The sequence below is a fragment of the Xiphophorus couchianus genome, chromosome 20 (assembly GCF_001444195.1).
Source record: "Xiphophorus couchianus chromosome 20, X_couchianus-1.0, whole genome shotgun sequence".
Taxonomy (NCBI): Eukaryota; Metazoa; Chordata; class Actinopteri; order Cyprinodontiformes; family Poeciliidae; genus Xiphophorus; species Xiphophorus couchianus.
In genome coordinates, this window is record NC_040247.1 from 13,436,116 (window position 1) to 13,454,646 (window position 18,531).

The following is an 18,531-nucleotide window of genomic DNA, read 5'->3' on the forward strand; positions in this document are numbered from 1 at the left end:
TGCCTTGCAGAAATATTTATTTACATTGATTTTCACATTTTTATTGTCCCAGAAAAGTGTGTTTGGTTAATATTTTATAACAGGGGTGTCAAACTCCAGTCCTCAAGGGCAGTTTTTAGATGTGCCACAGGTACAAAACACTGGAATGAAATGGTTTAATTACCTCCTCCTTGTGTAGGTCAGTTCTCCCAGCCTTGCTAATGACCTAATTATTCTATTCAGGTGTGGTGCAGCAGAGGCACATCTAAATGTTGCAGGGCTGTGGCCCTCAGGGACTGGAGTTTGACACCTGTGTTTTATATGATAGATCAACACAAAATGGTGCATAAGATCTGAGAGGGTTCACAGTTGGCTTTCTGTTTGTGCACTGCAAAAACACAACTTCCTACCAAATATTTTTGGTCTAGTTCACTAGTGTCCAGCCTTTTTGCAATGAGGGCAAAAATCGGTAAATTCGAAATCACATGGGGTTCAAAAATGTTATATTTTTGTACCATTTTTAAAATTCCACCCAATATTTTGTAAGAGGAAATAATTTATTTTTGGAAAAAAAACTGCCCTGAAAGATCAATCAATCACATTTTAATTGTGTAGCACATTTCAGCAACAAAACATTGTTTATGATGAAACGTGTTTGTCTGGATCAACCAACTATGAACGCAGGACAGATTTACTTAATTCTAGAATTGAGTTTTGGAAATTGACGTCACTGCTCTAGGTGTAGGGATATGAGCGCCATCTTGTATGGCCATAAACATAACCGAGAAAATGACTGTCTCACAGATTTTTTGAATCTAAGTTACTTAAAATTAATTAGCAATGGTTGGAACTTGCTGCGTTATTGGATGTAGTGTCCAATCACACGACTGAAACAGTAAAAAGATGGAAAACGGTTTTCGTTTCACTGTTTTCCTGCCTGTAAACAACGCGAGGAGGCTAAGCTATTGGAGCTAACGAAAAGGAGACGAATGTCCCGGGTATCAGCGGTGAGATGTCCTGATTTTACGTTCTCCAACGTCCCAAGATATCTACAAGTTTGCTCCAGACATGTCCATTTTGGTTAGTGTCTAAATTCGCTCTGTTGGTGTTGTGTCATAATGTTTGGCTATGGTTTTGTCCGGGTTTACTCGTGTTCAGTTACGTTGATGTTAAATGTCACTTACGTTACATTTAAGCGGGTCAACTTTGTTTAGGTCGGGCTTATATGTTTTTATGTAGCATAGTGGACATCGAGGTTATTCCATTATTGTGAAGTAAACTATTTTACTAGTGTTACCAAATTTAGGGCATTAATACCGATGTGTGTTCTGATATGTCCTCTTCAAGGGAAACCGTCGTATGAAATGGATCAGCTCAATCCAGACTGAATATGGGTCACTGCGAGGTAAACGCCACAACATCGGTCTGACATTCACGTAAATTAAAGAGGCGATACAGCAAGACCGTGATGGATCAACAAATGGGGGAGCAAGTTACGGAGACTGTGTTTACATTATTTACCCCAGAAGAGGTTAGAAAACGCAGCAGCGGAGGCTGTAGAAGAGCAGCAAGTTGGAGAGACTGAGGAGGAAACCCAAGGAGAAAAGATCAGCAAGGCTCTGAAGAGGAACATGAACCATTTGTGTTGAAATATGTGTTCAGTTGGAAGTGGCTGTTTTTCCTCTCATTTCATAATTTAATGTGGTAAAACATTCATGAAACGTTTGATTCAAGCACTTCAAGCTGCATGTAAAGAGGTGATGAAACGAATCACATTTCACGTAAAAATGTGATATCTGAAATGTTTCAAGTAATAAACATACATCATGTAATGAAAGATATTTTAAATAAACATTTCATGTGATTAAACAACTATATTAAATTTTGCAGTAAACATTTAATGTAACAAGCAAACCAGATTAAAGAGCCCATCAAATATTTTTTAAATATAAAATTAGTTAAATAAAAAAGTAGTAGAATAACTTCACACTGATTTTGAGTTAATGGGGCACGATTTGGAAGCTATTGAAGAAAACATATAATTTAATATTAAAATTATTTATCCATCCATTTTCTTACAGACTTGTCCCTAGTGGGGTCGGGAGGTGCTGCTGCTTCTCCAGCTAACGTTCCTGACGAGCGGCGGGGTTCACCCTGGACAGGTCACCAGTCTGTCACTTAAAATTTTAATAGAAGATTGTGTGCCTCGTGTAAAAGAATGAATTGCCACTTTTTTGTATCAGTGGGTCACAAGGCATTTATTTACAGGAGTGTTTGGTTCGGAAATTTACGGTCCCAATGTAAACCTCCGAGAGCTTGAGGAGGGAGCGGTGAGAACAGCTGGCCGGAATTAGCGTTCATAAATCGGATCAACCTTGGGCTAACCGCTCCTTACGCCGCGGAGCGCGAATATTTAATATCCAACTTGAAACAACTTCACTGCAGTCGGTAGCACAATGAAAACCCCGGAAAAAGTTTGTTTTGGTATGTGGCCATACAAGATGGCGCCCAGCGACGTGAACGTCACAGGCAGTGACGTCAGTTCCAAAGCTCTATTGAGTTCAGGTGTGGAGGCCGCACAAAATCCTTCAGAGGGCCTCAAATGGCCCCCGGGCCGCAAATTTCCCACTTCTGGCCTCGTTTTTTTATACAAATATCTTGAAATATGACAAAACTAACTCATGTAACTTTTCAGCAAGATATAAAAGCTTGTTTTAAGTCAATAATTCATTAATATTGATGAAAATGTTTTAAGTAAATAATAGTTCAATATTGACAGAGTAGTATTAGTTCTACATTTTTTCCATTTTATAAGTGAAATAATTTGCAGGTGGAGCTAGAACTTTATCATTAACATCAAGGACTTTTTGACTTAAAACAATCTCCTATATCTTGCTGAAAAGTTACTTGTTCGTTAGTTTTGTCTTATTTTAAGCGTACTAAGAAACTAGACAAAAAAAACCAGTGAGATTTTGTGTTTTTGCAGTGCATTCATCTTTTAGGAAGGGGAACTTCAGTCTCAATCCTTTTGCAGAATCTAACAAGGTTTCTTTCACCATTTTTTTAATTTATCTGTCTCTTCCTCCTCTGCCACAAAAACCAGATTTATGATGTGCATGAAAAGTGAATTTAAAAGTAATGTAACACTTTGTGTTGGTCTATACCATAAATCTCTGATAAGTGCTTTAAAGTTTGCGGTTGTAATGTGACAAAATGTGAAACAGAAGATATCAAGGCTTTCGTAAAGCACTGCACACAAGCACAAAGAGGGATTAGTTAGTCATTTTCTGCTGCAAAACTTTAATGACAGAAAGTCAAACTGTATTATAAACAAAGGGGACAGAAAAGTGATGTTTGTTTATAAATTATAAGCGTTTTTTTAAACAGCAGAGGGCTTGCTGGAAATGACACTGTTTACATTTTGCTCTCCGTTTCCCCCTGGGTCAGTTTCCCAAGGTGTCAGATTCTTCGTCTCTCTGCAGGATCTGATGCTTCTGTAGTAAATGTGTTGAACAAAGTGAAGGAATATGTTTGTTGCTGGGTGGTCAGAGTGGGAATAAAGCACTTAAATCAGCTTGGAGTACTACAGTAATACACACCGGAAGTGCCAGATTTCTTAAAAATTTTAACTTCCCAAAGTGACCACTCTCTGGCGTCGGATGTTTTTCCACGCATTTGTATTTATTTGAATGTATTTGAAGTTGATATCTGGGTTTTTATTTGTATGTCCGAATCATGACTACTAATGCCTTCATACAGCTCACAGTGCATGTATTTTTACCTCAGAATCACAAAGCAAGAACTTCATTTGAGGGTAAGTTTGGAAACTGCTTATACATGCAAAAGTACATGCTGTTTTCTTCTGATTTGTCACTGCAAATAAAGAGTTTTTTTGTGAGCCTGTGCAGTTTCTTGTATAAATCACTGGAAGCATTAATGGTAAGATCTGACTTTGTTATTACAAAGGTACATATGTGTTGTCTTTTGCAAATAAAAGCAAAGTTTCAATAGGAATTCTTTGTGACTTATTCATCAGGACGGTCCAAGCCTGCTGTTCCCGGGAGGCAAGCGGCAGCAGCAGCCTCTTACTCCTTCCCTCTGTAATTACAGGGTGTTGTTGGCCAAACGTTATTTATACTATTTTAATAAGCTGAGCAGAGCTTACATGTGAATTTGGATGTGTAGGAGTTCATTATGGCTTTCTTGATTGTCTCTTAGTACTCAGTGACCTGTCCTGTTATTTCCAGCTCTGTTTGTGTGTTTATATTGAAAGCAGCATGAGGGAGAGAATGGCTGGATTCAGTTTGATCTGGCCTGTGACTTTAAGGCTGCTTTTGCAGGATTTGCATGTCTCTTCTCATTTGCTGGTAGAAATCTTGAGCTTGCGTCGGATTGGTTCCAGTTCTGGTGTTTCACTTCCCCTTTCCCTGCTTGGTTTCCCTCCCTGTTTCAGTCAGATCATGAGACTTCTGGTGTCTTTAGCAAACCACAGATTAGAACCTGTTGAAGGTTTTACAGTAGGTAAGAGGGTTGTTTTTGTTACAAATTCACACCAGTTTGAAGTTTTCTGTTAATCATGCTTGCTTATTTCATTTTGTGTGAAATGATTAGCTGCTGTTTCAGTGCTAAGAATTTGCACTGGATTTATGACTGGATCATTCTTTGTAGCTGTTTTTCTTGCCTAAACTCAGACTATCTGACAATACTTAAGATCGGTTGTTTAAGAGTTAAGAACCTCTACAACAAAGCATTAGTATTTCCACAACTTTTCAATTGGAATTAGGTCTGTACTTTGACTAGGACAATCTGACACATCAATATGCATTGTTCCAAACCATTCTAGAGTTGTTGTTGTGCTGGAAATGAAGCTCAAATCTCTTTCAGAGTCTATTTGGTTTTCATCCAGGCTTGTTCTGTATTTAGTTTAATGTATTTATTAACTGAGCAGCTTTTCTGTTCTGTTGTTAAAAAAAAAGATTCTCCACAACCATAATACTACCACCAACATGTTTCAGCATGGTTAGCGGCCTCTGGCCTGGTTCTCTGACTAGTACTCTCCTTTATTTAGTTTATTCTGTGTTTATTTTCTTGGATTTACTTCTTGCTGTTTCTTTTTGTTCCTTTTTTCCCTGTAAAACATTTAGTCTTATAAACCTTGGTTGTGTAAAGCGCTATATAAACAAATAAATGATTGACTGATTGTTTAGCCCGGCGTTTCCCAATTCCGGTCCTCAGGCCTCCCTGCTCTGCATGTTTTAGATGTGCCTCTATTCCAGAGCAGCTGATTCAAATGATTGCATGACCATCAGAAACCTGTTGATCACCCATATATTCAATCCAGGTGTGTAGCAGAAGGGAAACACCTAAAACATGCAGGGCAGGGAGGCCTGAGGACCGGAATTGGGAAACACTGGCTTAGCCTCATTTTATTTGACACGTTGAAACGTGACGTCATGCGCGCAAGACCCGCCCCCAACTTCCTGTTGGAGGGGAAAAACTCTTCCGACGATTTTAGCTGTCAACATAATGCGGCAAATCTTAAATTATGCAAGATATATACAAGAGAAAGGGACGCAGTGTTTTGATATTAATTGTCAACACTGTGACAACTAGCAGAAAAGATTACAGGTCACTAAAATGTTTTAATTTAAAAAAAAAGTAACGAAGAAGAGGGAGGTAAGTCAGTTATGTCAGCTTGACTTTGACAACCTTAGCATGAAAACAGTAAAACTGAAAACAGACTGAATGTTTCTCTCCGTAGAAAAGTGTTTACGCGTTTTCTGGTGTTGAATCTCTGTCAGCTAGCGGAGCTGTTGGTCAGTCGGTTGTTATGGCAACGGCTCTGCGTATAGCTTAGATACTAGAGAGACAAAAGAAGAAAAAGAGCGGGTTTGACTTGCTCTTTATCCGTTTCTCTGCCATGTTTTCCCTTTACTGTGACACGCTGCGCTACATTAAAGTACTTACATCTCCAGGTTTCGATGTGTTAACGTAATTGCTCGATGGCCGAGGAGCAGTGGCTATGGCAAGTTAAAGAATCGTCTTTTTGCCCCCCAGCATTGTGCGCATGCGCGATATTTCCGGATGTAAACAATAGCATTCAACATGTCATTGAAAGTATTACCAGTTTTTCTGCGAATTGTTTCTACAGAAACCCACAAGTTTTATTGCACATTCACAACTTGATGTAGGTCTGGACTTGTAGCCATTCTGACACTTTTTACATTCTTACACAATTTTGCATTTGTTGATTTTATTCCTTCCACTATAAAAAGTGCCATAAATTAATGAAGTGAATGATGTTTTGAGACACAAAAACAGGACACTGTTTTGCCAATGTCTGAAATTTCATAACACGTCTGAGTGACAGCTCTTTGTTCCTCTTTTCAGCCATGAGGTTCTGTGAGGTGCTGCTCCTCTTTGGTCTGCTCAGACTAACTTCAGGGCTGCCTGTTGCCTCGCCTTTCAGCCAGGCGCCGTTTCTCACTGTGTGGAACGCCCCCACAGAGAACTGCCTCTCCCAGTACGGCGTGGATCTTGACCTGGGGATGTTTAGCATCGTCCAGAACCAAAATCAAACCTTCATAGGTGAAAACGTCACTATTTTCTATGCTGACAAGCTGGGTCTGTACCCTCGGTACTCAGCCCAGGGCGAGGCCATCAACGGCGGGGTTCCTCAGAACAGCAGCCTAGACGCTCACCTCCGACTCGCAAGCGAAGATATCCGCTACTACATCCCTGACAGAGACTTCCAGGGCCTGGCGGTGGTGGACTGGGAGAGCTGGCGGCCAGTGTGGGAGAGAAACTGGGACAGTAAACAAGTGTACAAGGAGGGGTCAAAAGCCCTGGTGAGGGCCAGGCATCCAGACTGGAGTCCTGCTCAGGTGGAGGCAGCGGCTCGGCGGAAGTTTGAGCAATCTGGGAGGAAATTCATGGAGGAAACACAGAAACTGGGGCAGAAAATGAGGCCAAGTGGCTTGTGGGGGTTTTATGGATTTCCCAATTGCTACAACTATTACAACGACAGGAGCGTAAACTACACAGGTGAGTGTCCAGATGTGGAGCTGAGCAGGAACGATGAGCTGTTCTGGATGTGGAACGCCTCCTCCGCTCTGTACCCTGACATCTACCTGAGCCTGGACCTGCGAGGCCTCGGCAAAGAGGTGCTGCTCTACGCTCATCACCGCATCCTGGAGGCCATGAGGGCGGCAGATCAGGTGACCCCGTCGCAGCTGCCCGTCTTCCCCTACGCCCGCATCGTCTACACCTACACATTAGAGTTCCTCTCCAAGGTGAGTGGCGGGTTAGTACCGTCTTCTTCAGCACGGTCCGATGTAAATAATATTCTGTTTTCACAACACAGGAGCATCTGGTCCACACTGTAGGAGAGAGCGCTGCTTTAGGATCTGCTGGGGTCGTGCTGTGGGGGGACCATGCATTCGATAAATCTAAGGTATGAAACATGCAATGGCTGTTTTCCCTCTTTATAACACTAATATAATCCTGCAGATATCCGTTGAAACTCTTGTTATTAGAAATCCGGTTGTGAAAGTGATACTTGTTACAAATCATTTTCCTTTATGACGATTTCCCAAGTTCTAGTACCAATGTTTGATGACCTTTAGCATCTCAGGCACCTATTGGCTTCTACTGCAGTGAGACTCCTTATAAAAGGCTGAAGATCTTAAAGGAGGAATTTGTAAAATTTGCAGTTTATGGTGACATGCGAAAGTATTCACTCCTCCTGAAAGTGTTTAATGTCCTGTCACTTTTATGTATATAAAGTTAAAGTTCTGATAAGTTACTGCTTTTTTTTTATTAAAGATTTAATTAAAAATCAAAATTTGAGGGTTGGATTTGTTTTTAGCCCCCTTTACTCTGCTATTCCCAAGTGAAATCTAGTGCAAACAATTGGTTTCAGAAGTTGTTATTACAGTCCTGCTGTGTGTTTTATAATCTCAATATAAATCAAGCTTTTCAGTGACAATTTCAAAGTTGTTTTTGAAGTAAAGATATAGCTAAATATTTAAGTTCAGGCTAAATATTTAGCTTACTAACTAAATATTGAGTGTGGAGCTAAATGCTTTGTTTGGGCCTAAATATTTAATTTGGCACTAAATATTTTGTTCACAACCCATATATTTAGTTTGAAGGTAAATATTTAGTTAGCCCTCTAAATATTTAGCTTGATAACTAAATATTTAATTTGGTGCTAAATATTTTGTTTTCTAGATGTTTAGTTTAAAAAATGCATCAATTTGCTTCCACTTTCCAATCATCCACTCTTTTATGTTGGTTTATTGCACCAAATCCTTGTAAAATACACTTCAGGTTTGGTTTGCAATGATATAAAATGAGAAAAAGTTGAAGGCTTTGCAAAGTAGCAGCAGTAGACAACAAGTAATTGCATAGAAAACATATTATATGTGTAGAATACATCTATTAATCATAAAAACTAATAGAATCAAAAACATTTTAGACCCTTGATGTACAATATGACTTTATTTACTCTAAAACAAACACTGTAGAGACAACGAAGAGCAGATTTATTTTTGCTGTGCTCCAACACAGAGAGTTGTTTATTCTGTGCTATTTGCTGTGTTTGTCCAGGCTACATGTGAAGCAGTCAAGTCCTACATCGACGAGACTTTAGGTCCCTACGTGGTCAACGTGACCTCAGCTGCCACGCTCTGCAGCCAGGCTTTGTGCTCCTCTCAGGGACGGTGTCAGAGGTCGGACCTGAAGTCGGGCGCCTACCTCCAGCTCGACCCTGCAGCCTGGAAGATCCTGTCTGAGAAGAAACCGGCAGGAGGGACAAACTACAGGGTTTTAGGGCAGATGGACGCACAAAGTGTGCTGCAGATGAAGTCTGACTTCCACTGCAGGTGTTATCCTGGGTGGGAAGGGAGGGACTGCTCCACGCCAGTTTAGAGATTACAATAGTTTTAAATAATAAGAGGGGGAAGTGAAAGCCAGAGTCTTTCTGAGAGGAGTTTGCTTGTTGCTCGTTTCATCAGTTTCCTCTCAGAACCCAAAGATGTGCCTTTTAGCAGTATTTGCTTTTAGGTGTCAGTGTCTCTGTCGTTGTTCTGTGATGGATTTGCAATTCCTAATCAGGACCAAATGGGTTTTGAAGATGGATGAATGGACTGAGTTGATTGATTCTTGCTCATTTCAAAACAGCTATATTTTTGGAAATCATGACTCATTGTTTGTATCTGTGTTTTGTTTTACAGTATTGTCAGTATGCACTGATATGGATGTGTCTCTGTGTGTTTTTTTTTTACATAAACCACTAATTTGTTTTGGTGTCTGCCTACTTAATCAAATCCTTCTGCAAACTGCACAGATCCTATTAGTTTTCCAGGCAGACAGTATTTAGAACACAATGGCACGAGTTGTAAAATGAACTCCCAAGTGGAAAATTTGTTGTTTTGATTTAATGTTTTTGTAAAGGTGGTTTCAAATCTTCACATACATCAGATTGAAGAAAGTCTTTCTGATAATTTTATACCAAAGTTTGAGATATGTTGTGAATTGTTCAATATGTTCAGCTCCCTCCATAACTACTGGAACCCTGGTAAAGATTTTTTTTTTTTTACAACTTTTTAAATATTATTCTAACTCTAAACTTATGTAAGTTTCAGCAAGTAGCAATTTTCTTGTAATTATTACCTGACTTGTGAGGATATTACATACATCTGCCTTTATTAAAGAGGATATTTTATTGTTTTTCCCATTTTGAAGAGTAATTATCAGAAAATGTTGTTTAGTGGCGTCAGATTTTTTGCCCCTATGGGAAACAGAAACCTCTGATCACTTATTAAGAACTGATCAATATGCTTACTTTAAAACGTAAAGTGTAACTTTAAACATGTTAAAAGAACCACTAATTGATTTTAAAAAGTATTATTATTTATCAAAGTAGAAATTAATGTTGGATTCTCCTTAATTTTGCAGGGTGCAACAAAATGTTAACTCCTTTTGGGCCTTTTTTAAAATTTTACTAAAAATGTTTTGTATTGAGAAATTACATGAATTAATTAAATTAGTGTTTTATTGTTGCTTTAAGTTAATGAAGACCAGAACGCTCAAAGAGTTTGGACAGCGTTAGTTAAAGATATGCATGGAAATAACAATTAGTTACTCTTTTATACTGGTTTTTAAATTAAAGTTGCCATCTATTGAAGTTACTGGCTTGCTGGTTGGTTCGTGACCAGCAGGTGGTGCTGTCGGACTACTAACCAAAGACGAACATCAAGGTCACGGTAACGGGAGTTTTAAATCACAACAGCAGTCAAATCATATTATTTAAAAACACATTTTACTCATTACTTGATCCAGATTATTGTCTATTTCTGCAGCAGTTTAGGATTTATAATAAATTCAAGTGACTGATTGAACCTCAGAGGGCGAGAGGTGACCTTGATTAGGATGGGAATGCCACGTACCATGTCTTCTAATCTGATATCCACCACTGCTGCAAACTCATGTTACTGATGGTGATTTTTACCTCCTGTGTCCCTCGAGGATTAAACGGCTGGAAGATCAGACTCCCTTGTTCCCAGCCTCCAGCTTTATTAGGCTGAATTATTACAAAATGAGGACAAGGCGGACACTTTGTTTTGCAAGCAGAAGCAACACATTTGCAGTTTTGCTTTCTGTTTTTTACATATATATATTTCATATATATGTTTATAGAGAGAACAAGAACATTTACTACAGTAACTGTCTGAACAAGACAAATATCATTCTGAAGAAGCTTATTGCAAATGAATTCAAGAACAGTATTTATGTTTGTGGCACCATGAAGTCAGAGCATATAATTACCTAAAAATAGAAGCAGTAAATAGTTTTTAATCATAACTTTTATTGCTATTGTAATAGAATAGAACCACAAAATATCTTGATAAAACTCCATATGAAGAGAAAACTTCCTACTTCTGCAAATCATAGGTAATCACACAACCGCCATGTTTGTTTGTTATTCCCTTAAAGTTTGTATTTGGGTCCTTTAACCCTTTCCATGCTGATATATGTCAACGATTTTGTCTTTTATCCTTGAATTTCTTTAGATGAGGTCATGATGTGTTGCTTTTTGAAAACTTTTAGCCTCTTTGTGTTGTCAAACAGGTTCTATTTAAAGCACTTTGTATTGCATTGTTGCTGAAAATGTGCTATATAAATAAAATTACCATTACCTTTACCTTTTTAAGTGCTAGAGGGTAGTTTCTTTTACCAGGTGGGTCAGGTTGGTTTAAACTGATTTTTTGCCTCTCATTAAATGAAATAATCAGCTGAAAACAATTTTTTTTCATCCAATCTGGTTAGTTTTGTTTGATATTGAAGATTTGTTTGATCATTTGAAACCAGCATTCTGGGAAATGTGGACAGAAGAAACACTTTAGCTGCTCAACCTTTCACAGCAAGTTTAGTGGCTTCAACTCACTCACTCACTCTTTGGTTACCCGGCAACAATCTCTTGAGTAGTTTGTGGTTACCTAGCAACAATCTGTTTTGAATCTTTTTAGTTAACGGTCCTTGTAGGACATGGCCAAGCAGTTGAGGGTATGCCATCTAAAACCTTAACTACATACACTAAAACAATCGGCGTATGTACATTGTAGGGCCGAGAAGGACACTCGAGACACAACTGAAGACATGTTGCATTGGACTCTTCGTGACTGGAGAGTACAGCTCCTGATTGTTCTGCTCTGGGACGGCGTCTGCGCTCCGAAAGTGAAACCTACAACACGGCCCCTGTACTCCAAGAAGCCCCTTCTCTTCGCCTGGAATGTCCCGACTCAGGACTGTGGTTCCCGGCATGGCGTTTCTTTGCAGCTGGACCAGTTCCAGATTGTGGCCTCGCCAAGTCAGACCTTCGTCGGGCAGAACTTGACCTTGTTCTATCACGACCGCTTGGGCTTGTACCCCTACTTTAAAACGGATGCGACGCCGGTGCGCGGTGGGCTGCCACAGATCGCCAGTCTCTCGCAGCACCTCAGAGAAATGCAGAAAGGTGTTGATAAGTACATACCAAACCGGGACGCTGTAGGTTTAGCAGTTATTGACTGGGAAGAGTGGCGGCCCCTTTGGATACGAAACTGGGGACCCAAAGACATCTACCGAAAACAGTCTCGTGAACTGGTGCGCCAGAAGAACCCAACTTGGTCCGAGGAGCAGGTGGGAAAAGTGGCCCAGCTGGAGTTTGAGGAGTCTGCTAAGAACTTCATGGTGGAGACGCTACGCCGCGCCAAACACCTGCGGCCCAACAATCTGTGGGGGTTCTACCTGTTCCCGGACTGCTACAACCACGACTACCTGAAGTCCCTGGAGGGTTACACGGGCCGCTGCCCCGACTTGGAGTTGGCCCGCAATGAGCAGCTGAAGTGGCTGTGGACGGAGAGCACGGCGCTCTTCCCCTCCATCTACATTCGCAAAGTGCTGCGCTCCTCTTCCCCAGGACGGCAGTTTGTGCGGCACCGTGTGAGAGAAGGGATGCGTGTGTCTTCATCCGGCGACGAGTTGGCACATCCTGTCTTTGTGTACACCCGGCCCACCTACAACGACCATCCGGAACAGCTGACAGAGGTGACACACCGCCTTCTTTAGCCTCTCCTACTGACAAGTTTGAATTATCGTTCAGAAACACTCGTATCCTGTTTTACACTTGCCTTTAAGTGACTATGTGGAAAGTTAATATAATGCACTTATGTCATCCGTCAAGCAAACAAATCTCAATTGCAGAGGAGCGCTAGCTCACAACCCCCATCCCATGCTGAGTGAAGCTACAGCTCTTCAGTTTTCCTTATGGGCAGGCGCAGTCCTTTCCTTTCCTGTTTTGGTAGCAGTCAGATGTCCCTAATACCTTTTAATTTGTGTGGAGCTAGCAGGAAGGGTGTTGGTTACATTCAAGATCTGTCTAATCATCCATAAAGATAGAAAGAGAAAAAAATAAAAGCTTATTTCTTCCTTTTTTTCCAAGCAGTTTTGTTGATCTGTGAATTTCAAGAGCTGAATCCTCTTTTCCAGTTTGACCTGGTGTCCACCATCGGGGAGAGTGTCGCTCTGGGAGCTGCAGGAATCATCATGTGGGGAGATGTAACGCATGCAAAAAACAAAGTAAGCATAAACTGACTCTCACGTTTCACAGGTTGTGTGATCCACTTTTTTCACTTCCGATACCGATCCAATACAGCCAAACAGAACTTTAAACGTTTCTTTTTTAAAACAGACATAAACGTACTGAATTATGTGATAACTCTGCACTACCACAGCGCTAGTAGTGCAGAGTTATCAAACCTTGGTCAAATGTAAAAACACAACTTTAATTTATTCAGTCAGTGCAGTTTGGTGTATAACAGCCAATGCAAATTAATTAATAAAAAACTGGAACTGATGAAAACAATAGGCTTAGTGTCTTGGTTAAACATGTAAAAAATTACTGCAGAACAACTTTAAGTAGATTTTGTTCTAATCCATTCTGAAAGATAAATATTAATTTATCTTTTAGGTTGTTGTTCTGCTCCATCTCAATGTCAAGTCTTTTGCAGCATCAAACAAGTTGCAAGCAACCTACTTTTAATTTATGGGAAATTAACTTGAAGAGGCAGATTCATGCCGCACGTTTCAGATTTGTATTTTGTAATTACTTAAAAATGTTGTACCACTTGCCTTTCTCATTATGATGATGGTTGTTCTGTCACTTAAATATCACAGTTTTTGGCTGTAATATGAGAAAAAGGGAAAAGGTTGAACAGGTATGAATACTTTTGGCAGACAGTTTTCACCTGGAGTTTGATCCCCTGCTTGCCTGTCACATGTGAAGTCATTTGACACTCAGGACTCCGAGTCAGTCACTAATTATACTGTAAGCCACTTGTTCTGCAGATACACAGAAGATACGTGTCTGGAGGAAAATTAATGTCTGCTAAAGGTGGAAGGAGGAAACTATTTAACATGAAGAAAAACACATGATGTATACAGACTCACACAAAAGTGTGATTATTTAGCGTTTGCATAAGTTTTTCTTCTTATTTTGCTGAGTTGATGGTCTGCTTTTAGCTTCAGAGTGTGTAGTCGTCAGTGAAAGACAGTTTGCATGAGAGAGAAATGTGAGTACAGGTTGAAAACAAAATGTATCTCTACCTTTATGAGAAAACTTAAACAATCATTGGATGTAGCCTAAAATATAATTAAAAGGGAAAGCTTTATCTACAGTTTTGAGTTGTGGGTATGTGTAAAGTAAACCTTTTATTCATATTTAATAACCTCAAGACAATAACTCTTCACAGACAACACCAAAAACACTCCAGAAAGCATTTTTTAAAATTAAATCAGTTTTTCTCACCAAAAACGTACTTTGTATAAGAACAAGAGGAACAAACACAGCAGAAAATCTGTTTTGTAAAACATACTGTATATTGGTATGAATTGGGCCTAAATCAATTCAGATCTCAAAAGATTTCTTTATGAGACTGTAGGATACCTTTAAACAATATCTTTAAAAACCAGCAGTGGCACAAGCTGCCTTCAATTTTTCTTCAAAGGTGAACCTGGGATTTAGATTAATCCCAGTTTAAGATGTTTTAGCTTCAAGTTAAAAAACCAGTAGTGAGATTAAATATTGTGCTTAGTATTCAAAGGCATGGATAAACAGTGACCATGTATTTCTCAGTGTTCAATTCAAACACTGAATTGAACCTTTCCACAATTCAGTTACTGCACAGGAAAAAAACAAGAGACCACTTAAAATGATCAGTTTCTCTGATTTTACTTTTTATAGGTTTATGTTTGAGTAAAATTAACATTGTACTTTTATTCTATGACAACATGTCTGACATCGCAAGCAAAAATTTAGTGTTTATTTGCAGAAAATGAGAAATGTTCAAATAACCAAAAAGATGCGGTGCTTTCAGACCTCAAATAATGCAAAGAAAACAAGTTCATATTCATTTAGAAACAATTATACTAATGTTTTAACTCAGTTCAGAAATCAACATTTGGTGGAATAACCAGGAGGTTTTCATTGGGGTCCAGTGCAGTGGGCTCTTAAGTTTTTCCAGAGGTGTATGTTTGGATATATTTTTATTGAAAAGAAAGGTAGGCATAAATATACTTATTTAATCCTTAGACAGTTACTTAGACAAGATAAATACAATTAGAACATAAGACTGTTTTAAATGCCTTCAAATTACCTCAGATTCTTAAAGTTGACCTTCTTTTTATATTAATTTATTTTATATGTTACTTTAAATGTTGTTTTTTAGTACTGCAGAACATTATTGCGTGAGGAATGTAGCATTCGTGGCTGGTGGCTCTGACTGGTTCATAACATTTCTTTAATGAATGTGTCTTTAGAACAACATGATGAAGACACATACAGAGTGACTTTGGGTCATACTAAACAAATTCAAACATATCTAAAAAAAAAATACCAGCTTCTAAATGTAAAAACTATCTCTGATGCTAAAGTTTAGCATAAATGGAACGGCAACCAGTTGTTGGCATGGCAACCGGAGCTACGCTTCTCACAATCGCAAACCTTTAGCTTTACTTTCATTAATCCTGTGTGCATTCACAGTCATCCTAAATGTAGAAAACTAACATGTCTTGTGCCTGTTATCAGCAAGGAGCTTAAAATTACTTTCAAACCAGTTTGGCTTTTTTTTGTTTTGTTTTTTCAACGGAGTTAAATTTACTTCCTGGGGACTTTAGATTGTTTTATTTAATCATGATTTTATGTTACTTAAACATTGCAGTAAAACAGAAAACTGGTCAAACTCTTTTTTTTGTCTTCATTTATAAGTATCCTGTGGAATGATGTCATGGTGTACATGGTTTGACTGTTACTAATTAAATGAATGGCCTTGCAAGTGTAAAAAAAAAAAGTACCTCTAAAAATGCTACCAAAATAAGAGTCTGGATTTCAAAGTAAAACACAAGGTATTTCAAATTTGACAGTAAAATAAACAAGTATGAAACAACCATTTAAATGCATTTGGCCATATTATATTCCCTTTTACAAGAAGTGATTGGCCGTTGTGATGTAAAATGTTAACATTTACTGTAAATATACATTTTCTTCCGGTCTTTAGACCACCTGCTCTGACCTGAACGCGTATCTTCAGGGCACACTGAGCCAATACCTCCTCAACGTCTCCACGGCAGCAGAGCTCTGCAGCCAGACCCTGTGCGGTTCCCACGGCCGCTGCATTCGCAAACGTTGGGACAAGGATGTTTACCTTCACCTCAACCCCCTCACACACCGCATCGAGAGGCGAAAAGGCAAACTGACGGTCATCGGCGAGCTAGGAGACTCAGACAAGGTGCTTCTTGACAAGAACTTTCAGTGCCAGTGCTACAAGGGCTTTCAGGGGAAAGACTGTCATACAGACCAGCTGCACCAAAAAGGGGCGGCGACTCGAACCAGAACATCAGTGCTCCAGTTTATCATCTTCCTGATAACCGTTGTGCTCCTGTGTTAATGTCAAATACATCTTAGCAAATCCGCTGCCTTGCAGAAATATTTATTTACATTGATTTTCACATTTTTATTGTCCCAGAAAAGTGTGTTTGGTTAATATTTTATATCAGGGGTGTCAAACTCCAGTCCTCAAGGGCAGTTTTTAGATGTGCCACAGGTACAAAACACTGGAATGAAATGGTTTAATTACCTCCTCCTTGTGTAGGTCAGTTCTCCCAGCCTTGCTAATGACCTAATTATTCTATTCAGGTGTGGTGCAGCAGAGGCACATCTAAATGTTGCAGGGCTGTGGCCCTCAGGGACTGGAGTTTGACACCTGTGTTTTATATGATAGATCAACACAAAATGGTGCATAAGATCTGAGAGGGTTCACAGTTGGCTTTCTGTTTGTGCACTGCAAAAACACAACTTCCTACCAAATATTTTTGGTCTAGTTCACTAGTGTCCAGCCTTTTTGCAATGAGGGCAAAAATCGGTAAATTAGAAATCACATGGGGTTCAAAAATGTTATATTTTTGTACCATTTTTAAAATTGCACCCAATATTTTGTAAGAGGAAATAATTTATTTTTCGAAAAAAACTGCCCTGAAAGATCAATCAATCACATTTTATTTGTGTAGCACATTTCAGCAACAAAACATTGTTTATGATGAAACGTGTTTGTCTGGATCAACCAACTATGAACGCAGGGCAGATTTACTTAATTCTAGAATTGAGTTCAGGTGTGGAGGCCGCACAAAATCCTTCAGAGGGCCTCAAATGGCCCCCGGGCCGCAAATTTCCCACTTCTGGCCTCGTTTTTTTATACAAATATCTTGAAATATGACAAAACTAACTCATGTAACTTTTCAGCAAGATATAAAAGCTTGTTTTAAGTCAATAATTCATTAATATTGATGAAAATGTTTTAAGTAAATAATAGTTCAATATTGACAGAGTAGTATTAGTTCTACATTTTTTCCATTTTATAAGTGAAATAATTTGCAGGTGGAGCTAGAACTTTATCATTAACATCAAGGACTTTTGACTTAAAACAATCTCCTATATCTTGCTGAAAAGTTACTTGTTCGTTAGTTTTGTTTTATTTTAAGCGTACTAAGAAACTAGACAAAAAAAAAACAGTGAGATTTTGTGTTTTTGCAGTGCATTCATCTTTTAGGAAGGGAAACTTCAGTCTCAATCCTTTTGCAGAATCTAACAAGGTTTCTTTCACCATTTTTCTAATTTATCTGTCTCTTCCTCCTCTGCAACAAAAACCAGATTTATGATGTGCATGAAAAGTGAATTTAAAAGTAATGTAACACTTTGTGTTGGTCTATACCATAAATCTCTGATAAGTGCTTTAAAGTTTGCGGTTGTAATGTGAATTACAAATATTAAAATATTAACTTCTTTTAGGACTTTTTACAAGGGCTAAAATATTTTGTATTGAGAAATTACATGAATTAATTATATTAGAGTCTTATTGTTGCTTTAAGTTAATGAAGACCAGAACGCTCAAAGAGTTTGGACAGCGTTAGTTAAAGATATGCATGGAAATAACAATTAGTTACTCTTTTATACTGGTTTTTAAATTGAAGTTGCCATCTATGGAAGTTACTGGGGCTTCCATAATGACTTGCTTGTTGGTTCGTGACCAGCAGGTGGTGCTGTCGGGCTACTAACCAAAGACGAACATCAAGGTCACGGTAACGGGAGTTTTAAATCACAACAGCAGTCAAATCATATGATTTAAAAACACATTTTACTCATTACTTGATCCAGATTATTGTCTATTTCTGCAGCAGTTTAGGATTTATAATAAATTCAAGTGACTGATTGAACCTCAGAGGGCGAGAGGTGACCTTGATTAGGATGGGAATGCCACGTACCATGTCTTCTAATCTGATATCCACCACTGCTGCAAACTCATGTTACTGATGGTGATTTTTACCTCCTGTGTCCCTCGAGGATTAAACGGCTGGAAGATCAGACTCCCTTGTTCCCAGCCTCCAGCTTTATTAGGCTGTATTATTACAAAATGAGGACAAGGCGGACACTTTGTTTTGCAAGCAGAAGCAACACAT

The 18,531-nt window shown here is 38.9% G+C and overlaps 2 protein-coding genes across 3 annotated transcripts; both read left to right on the top strand.

Moving 5' to 3' along the window:
- Window positions 1-2,539: 2,539 nt before the first annotated feature.
- On the top strand, window positions 2,540-9,719 carry LOC114135788 (hyaluronidase-1-like). 2 transcript variants are annotated; one of them, XM_028003365.1, is made up of 4 exons: window positions 2,540-4,500; window positions 6,370-7,271; window positions 7,343-7,432; window positions 8,590-9,719. In XM_028003365.1, the coding sequence occupies exons 1-4, from the start codon at window positions 4,257-4,259 to the stop codon at window positions 8,908-8,910; spliced, it is 1,557 nt and encodes a 518-aa protein (XP_027859166.1). In that variant the 5' UTR covers window positions 2,540-4,256; the 3' UTR covers window positions 8,911-9,719. The 2 variants fall into 2 exon arrangements, with proteins under 2 accessions (XP_027859166.1, XP_027859167.1); XM_028003366.1 differs by lacking the exon at window positions 2,540-4,500 and adding an exon at window positions 5,467-5,655.
- A 1,740-nt stretch (window positions 9,720-11,459) lies between these two features.
- On the top strand, window positions 11,460-16,492 carry LOC114135790 (hyaluronidase-2-like). Its single transcript, XM_028003368.1, has 3 exons — window positions 11,460-12,570; window positions 13,012-13,101; window positions 16,077-16,492. The coding sequence occupies exons 1-3, from the start codon at window positions 11,641-11,643 to the stop codon at window positions 16,464-16,466; spliced, it is 1,410 nt and encodes a 469-aa protein (XP_027859169.1). The 5' UTR covers window positions 11,460-11,640; the 3' UTR covers window positions 16,467-16,492.
- The last annotated feature ends 2,039 nt before the right edge of the window (window positions 16,493-18,531 follow it).

Excerpts from the sequence above, each read along its gene's own strand:
- LOC114135788 (XM_028003365.1), top strand. The coding sequence starts at position 4,257 with ATGAGGGAGAGAATGGCTGGATTCAGTTTGATCTGGCCTGTGACTTTA. Across the intron at positions 4,501-6,369 it reads TGTTGAAGGTTTTACAGTAG|CCATGAGGTTCTGTGAGGTG; the intron begins GTAAGAGGGTTG and ends TCCTCTTTTCAG. Across the intron at positions 7,433-8,589 it reads ATGCATTCGATAAATCTAAG|GCTACATGTGAAGCAGTCAA; the intron begins GTATGAAACATG and ends GTGTTTGTCCAG.
- LOC114135790 (XM_028003368.1), top strand. The coding sequence starts at position 11,641 with ATGTTGCATTGGACTCTTCGTGACTGGAGAGTACAGCTCCTGATTGTT. Across the intron at positions 12,571-13,011 it reads ATCCGGAACAGCTGACAGAG|TTTGACCTGGTGTCCACCAT; the intron begins GTGACACACCGC and ends CCTCTTTTCCAG. Across the intron at positions 13,102-16,076 it reads TAACGCATGCAAAAAACAAA|ACCACCTGCTCTGACCTGAA; the intron begins GTAAGCATAAAC and ends TCCGGTCTTTAG.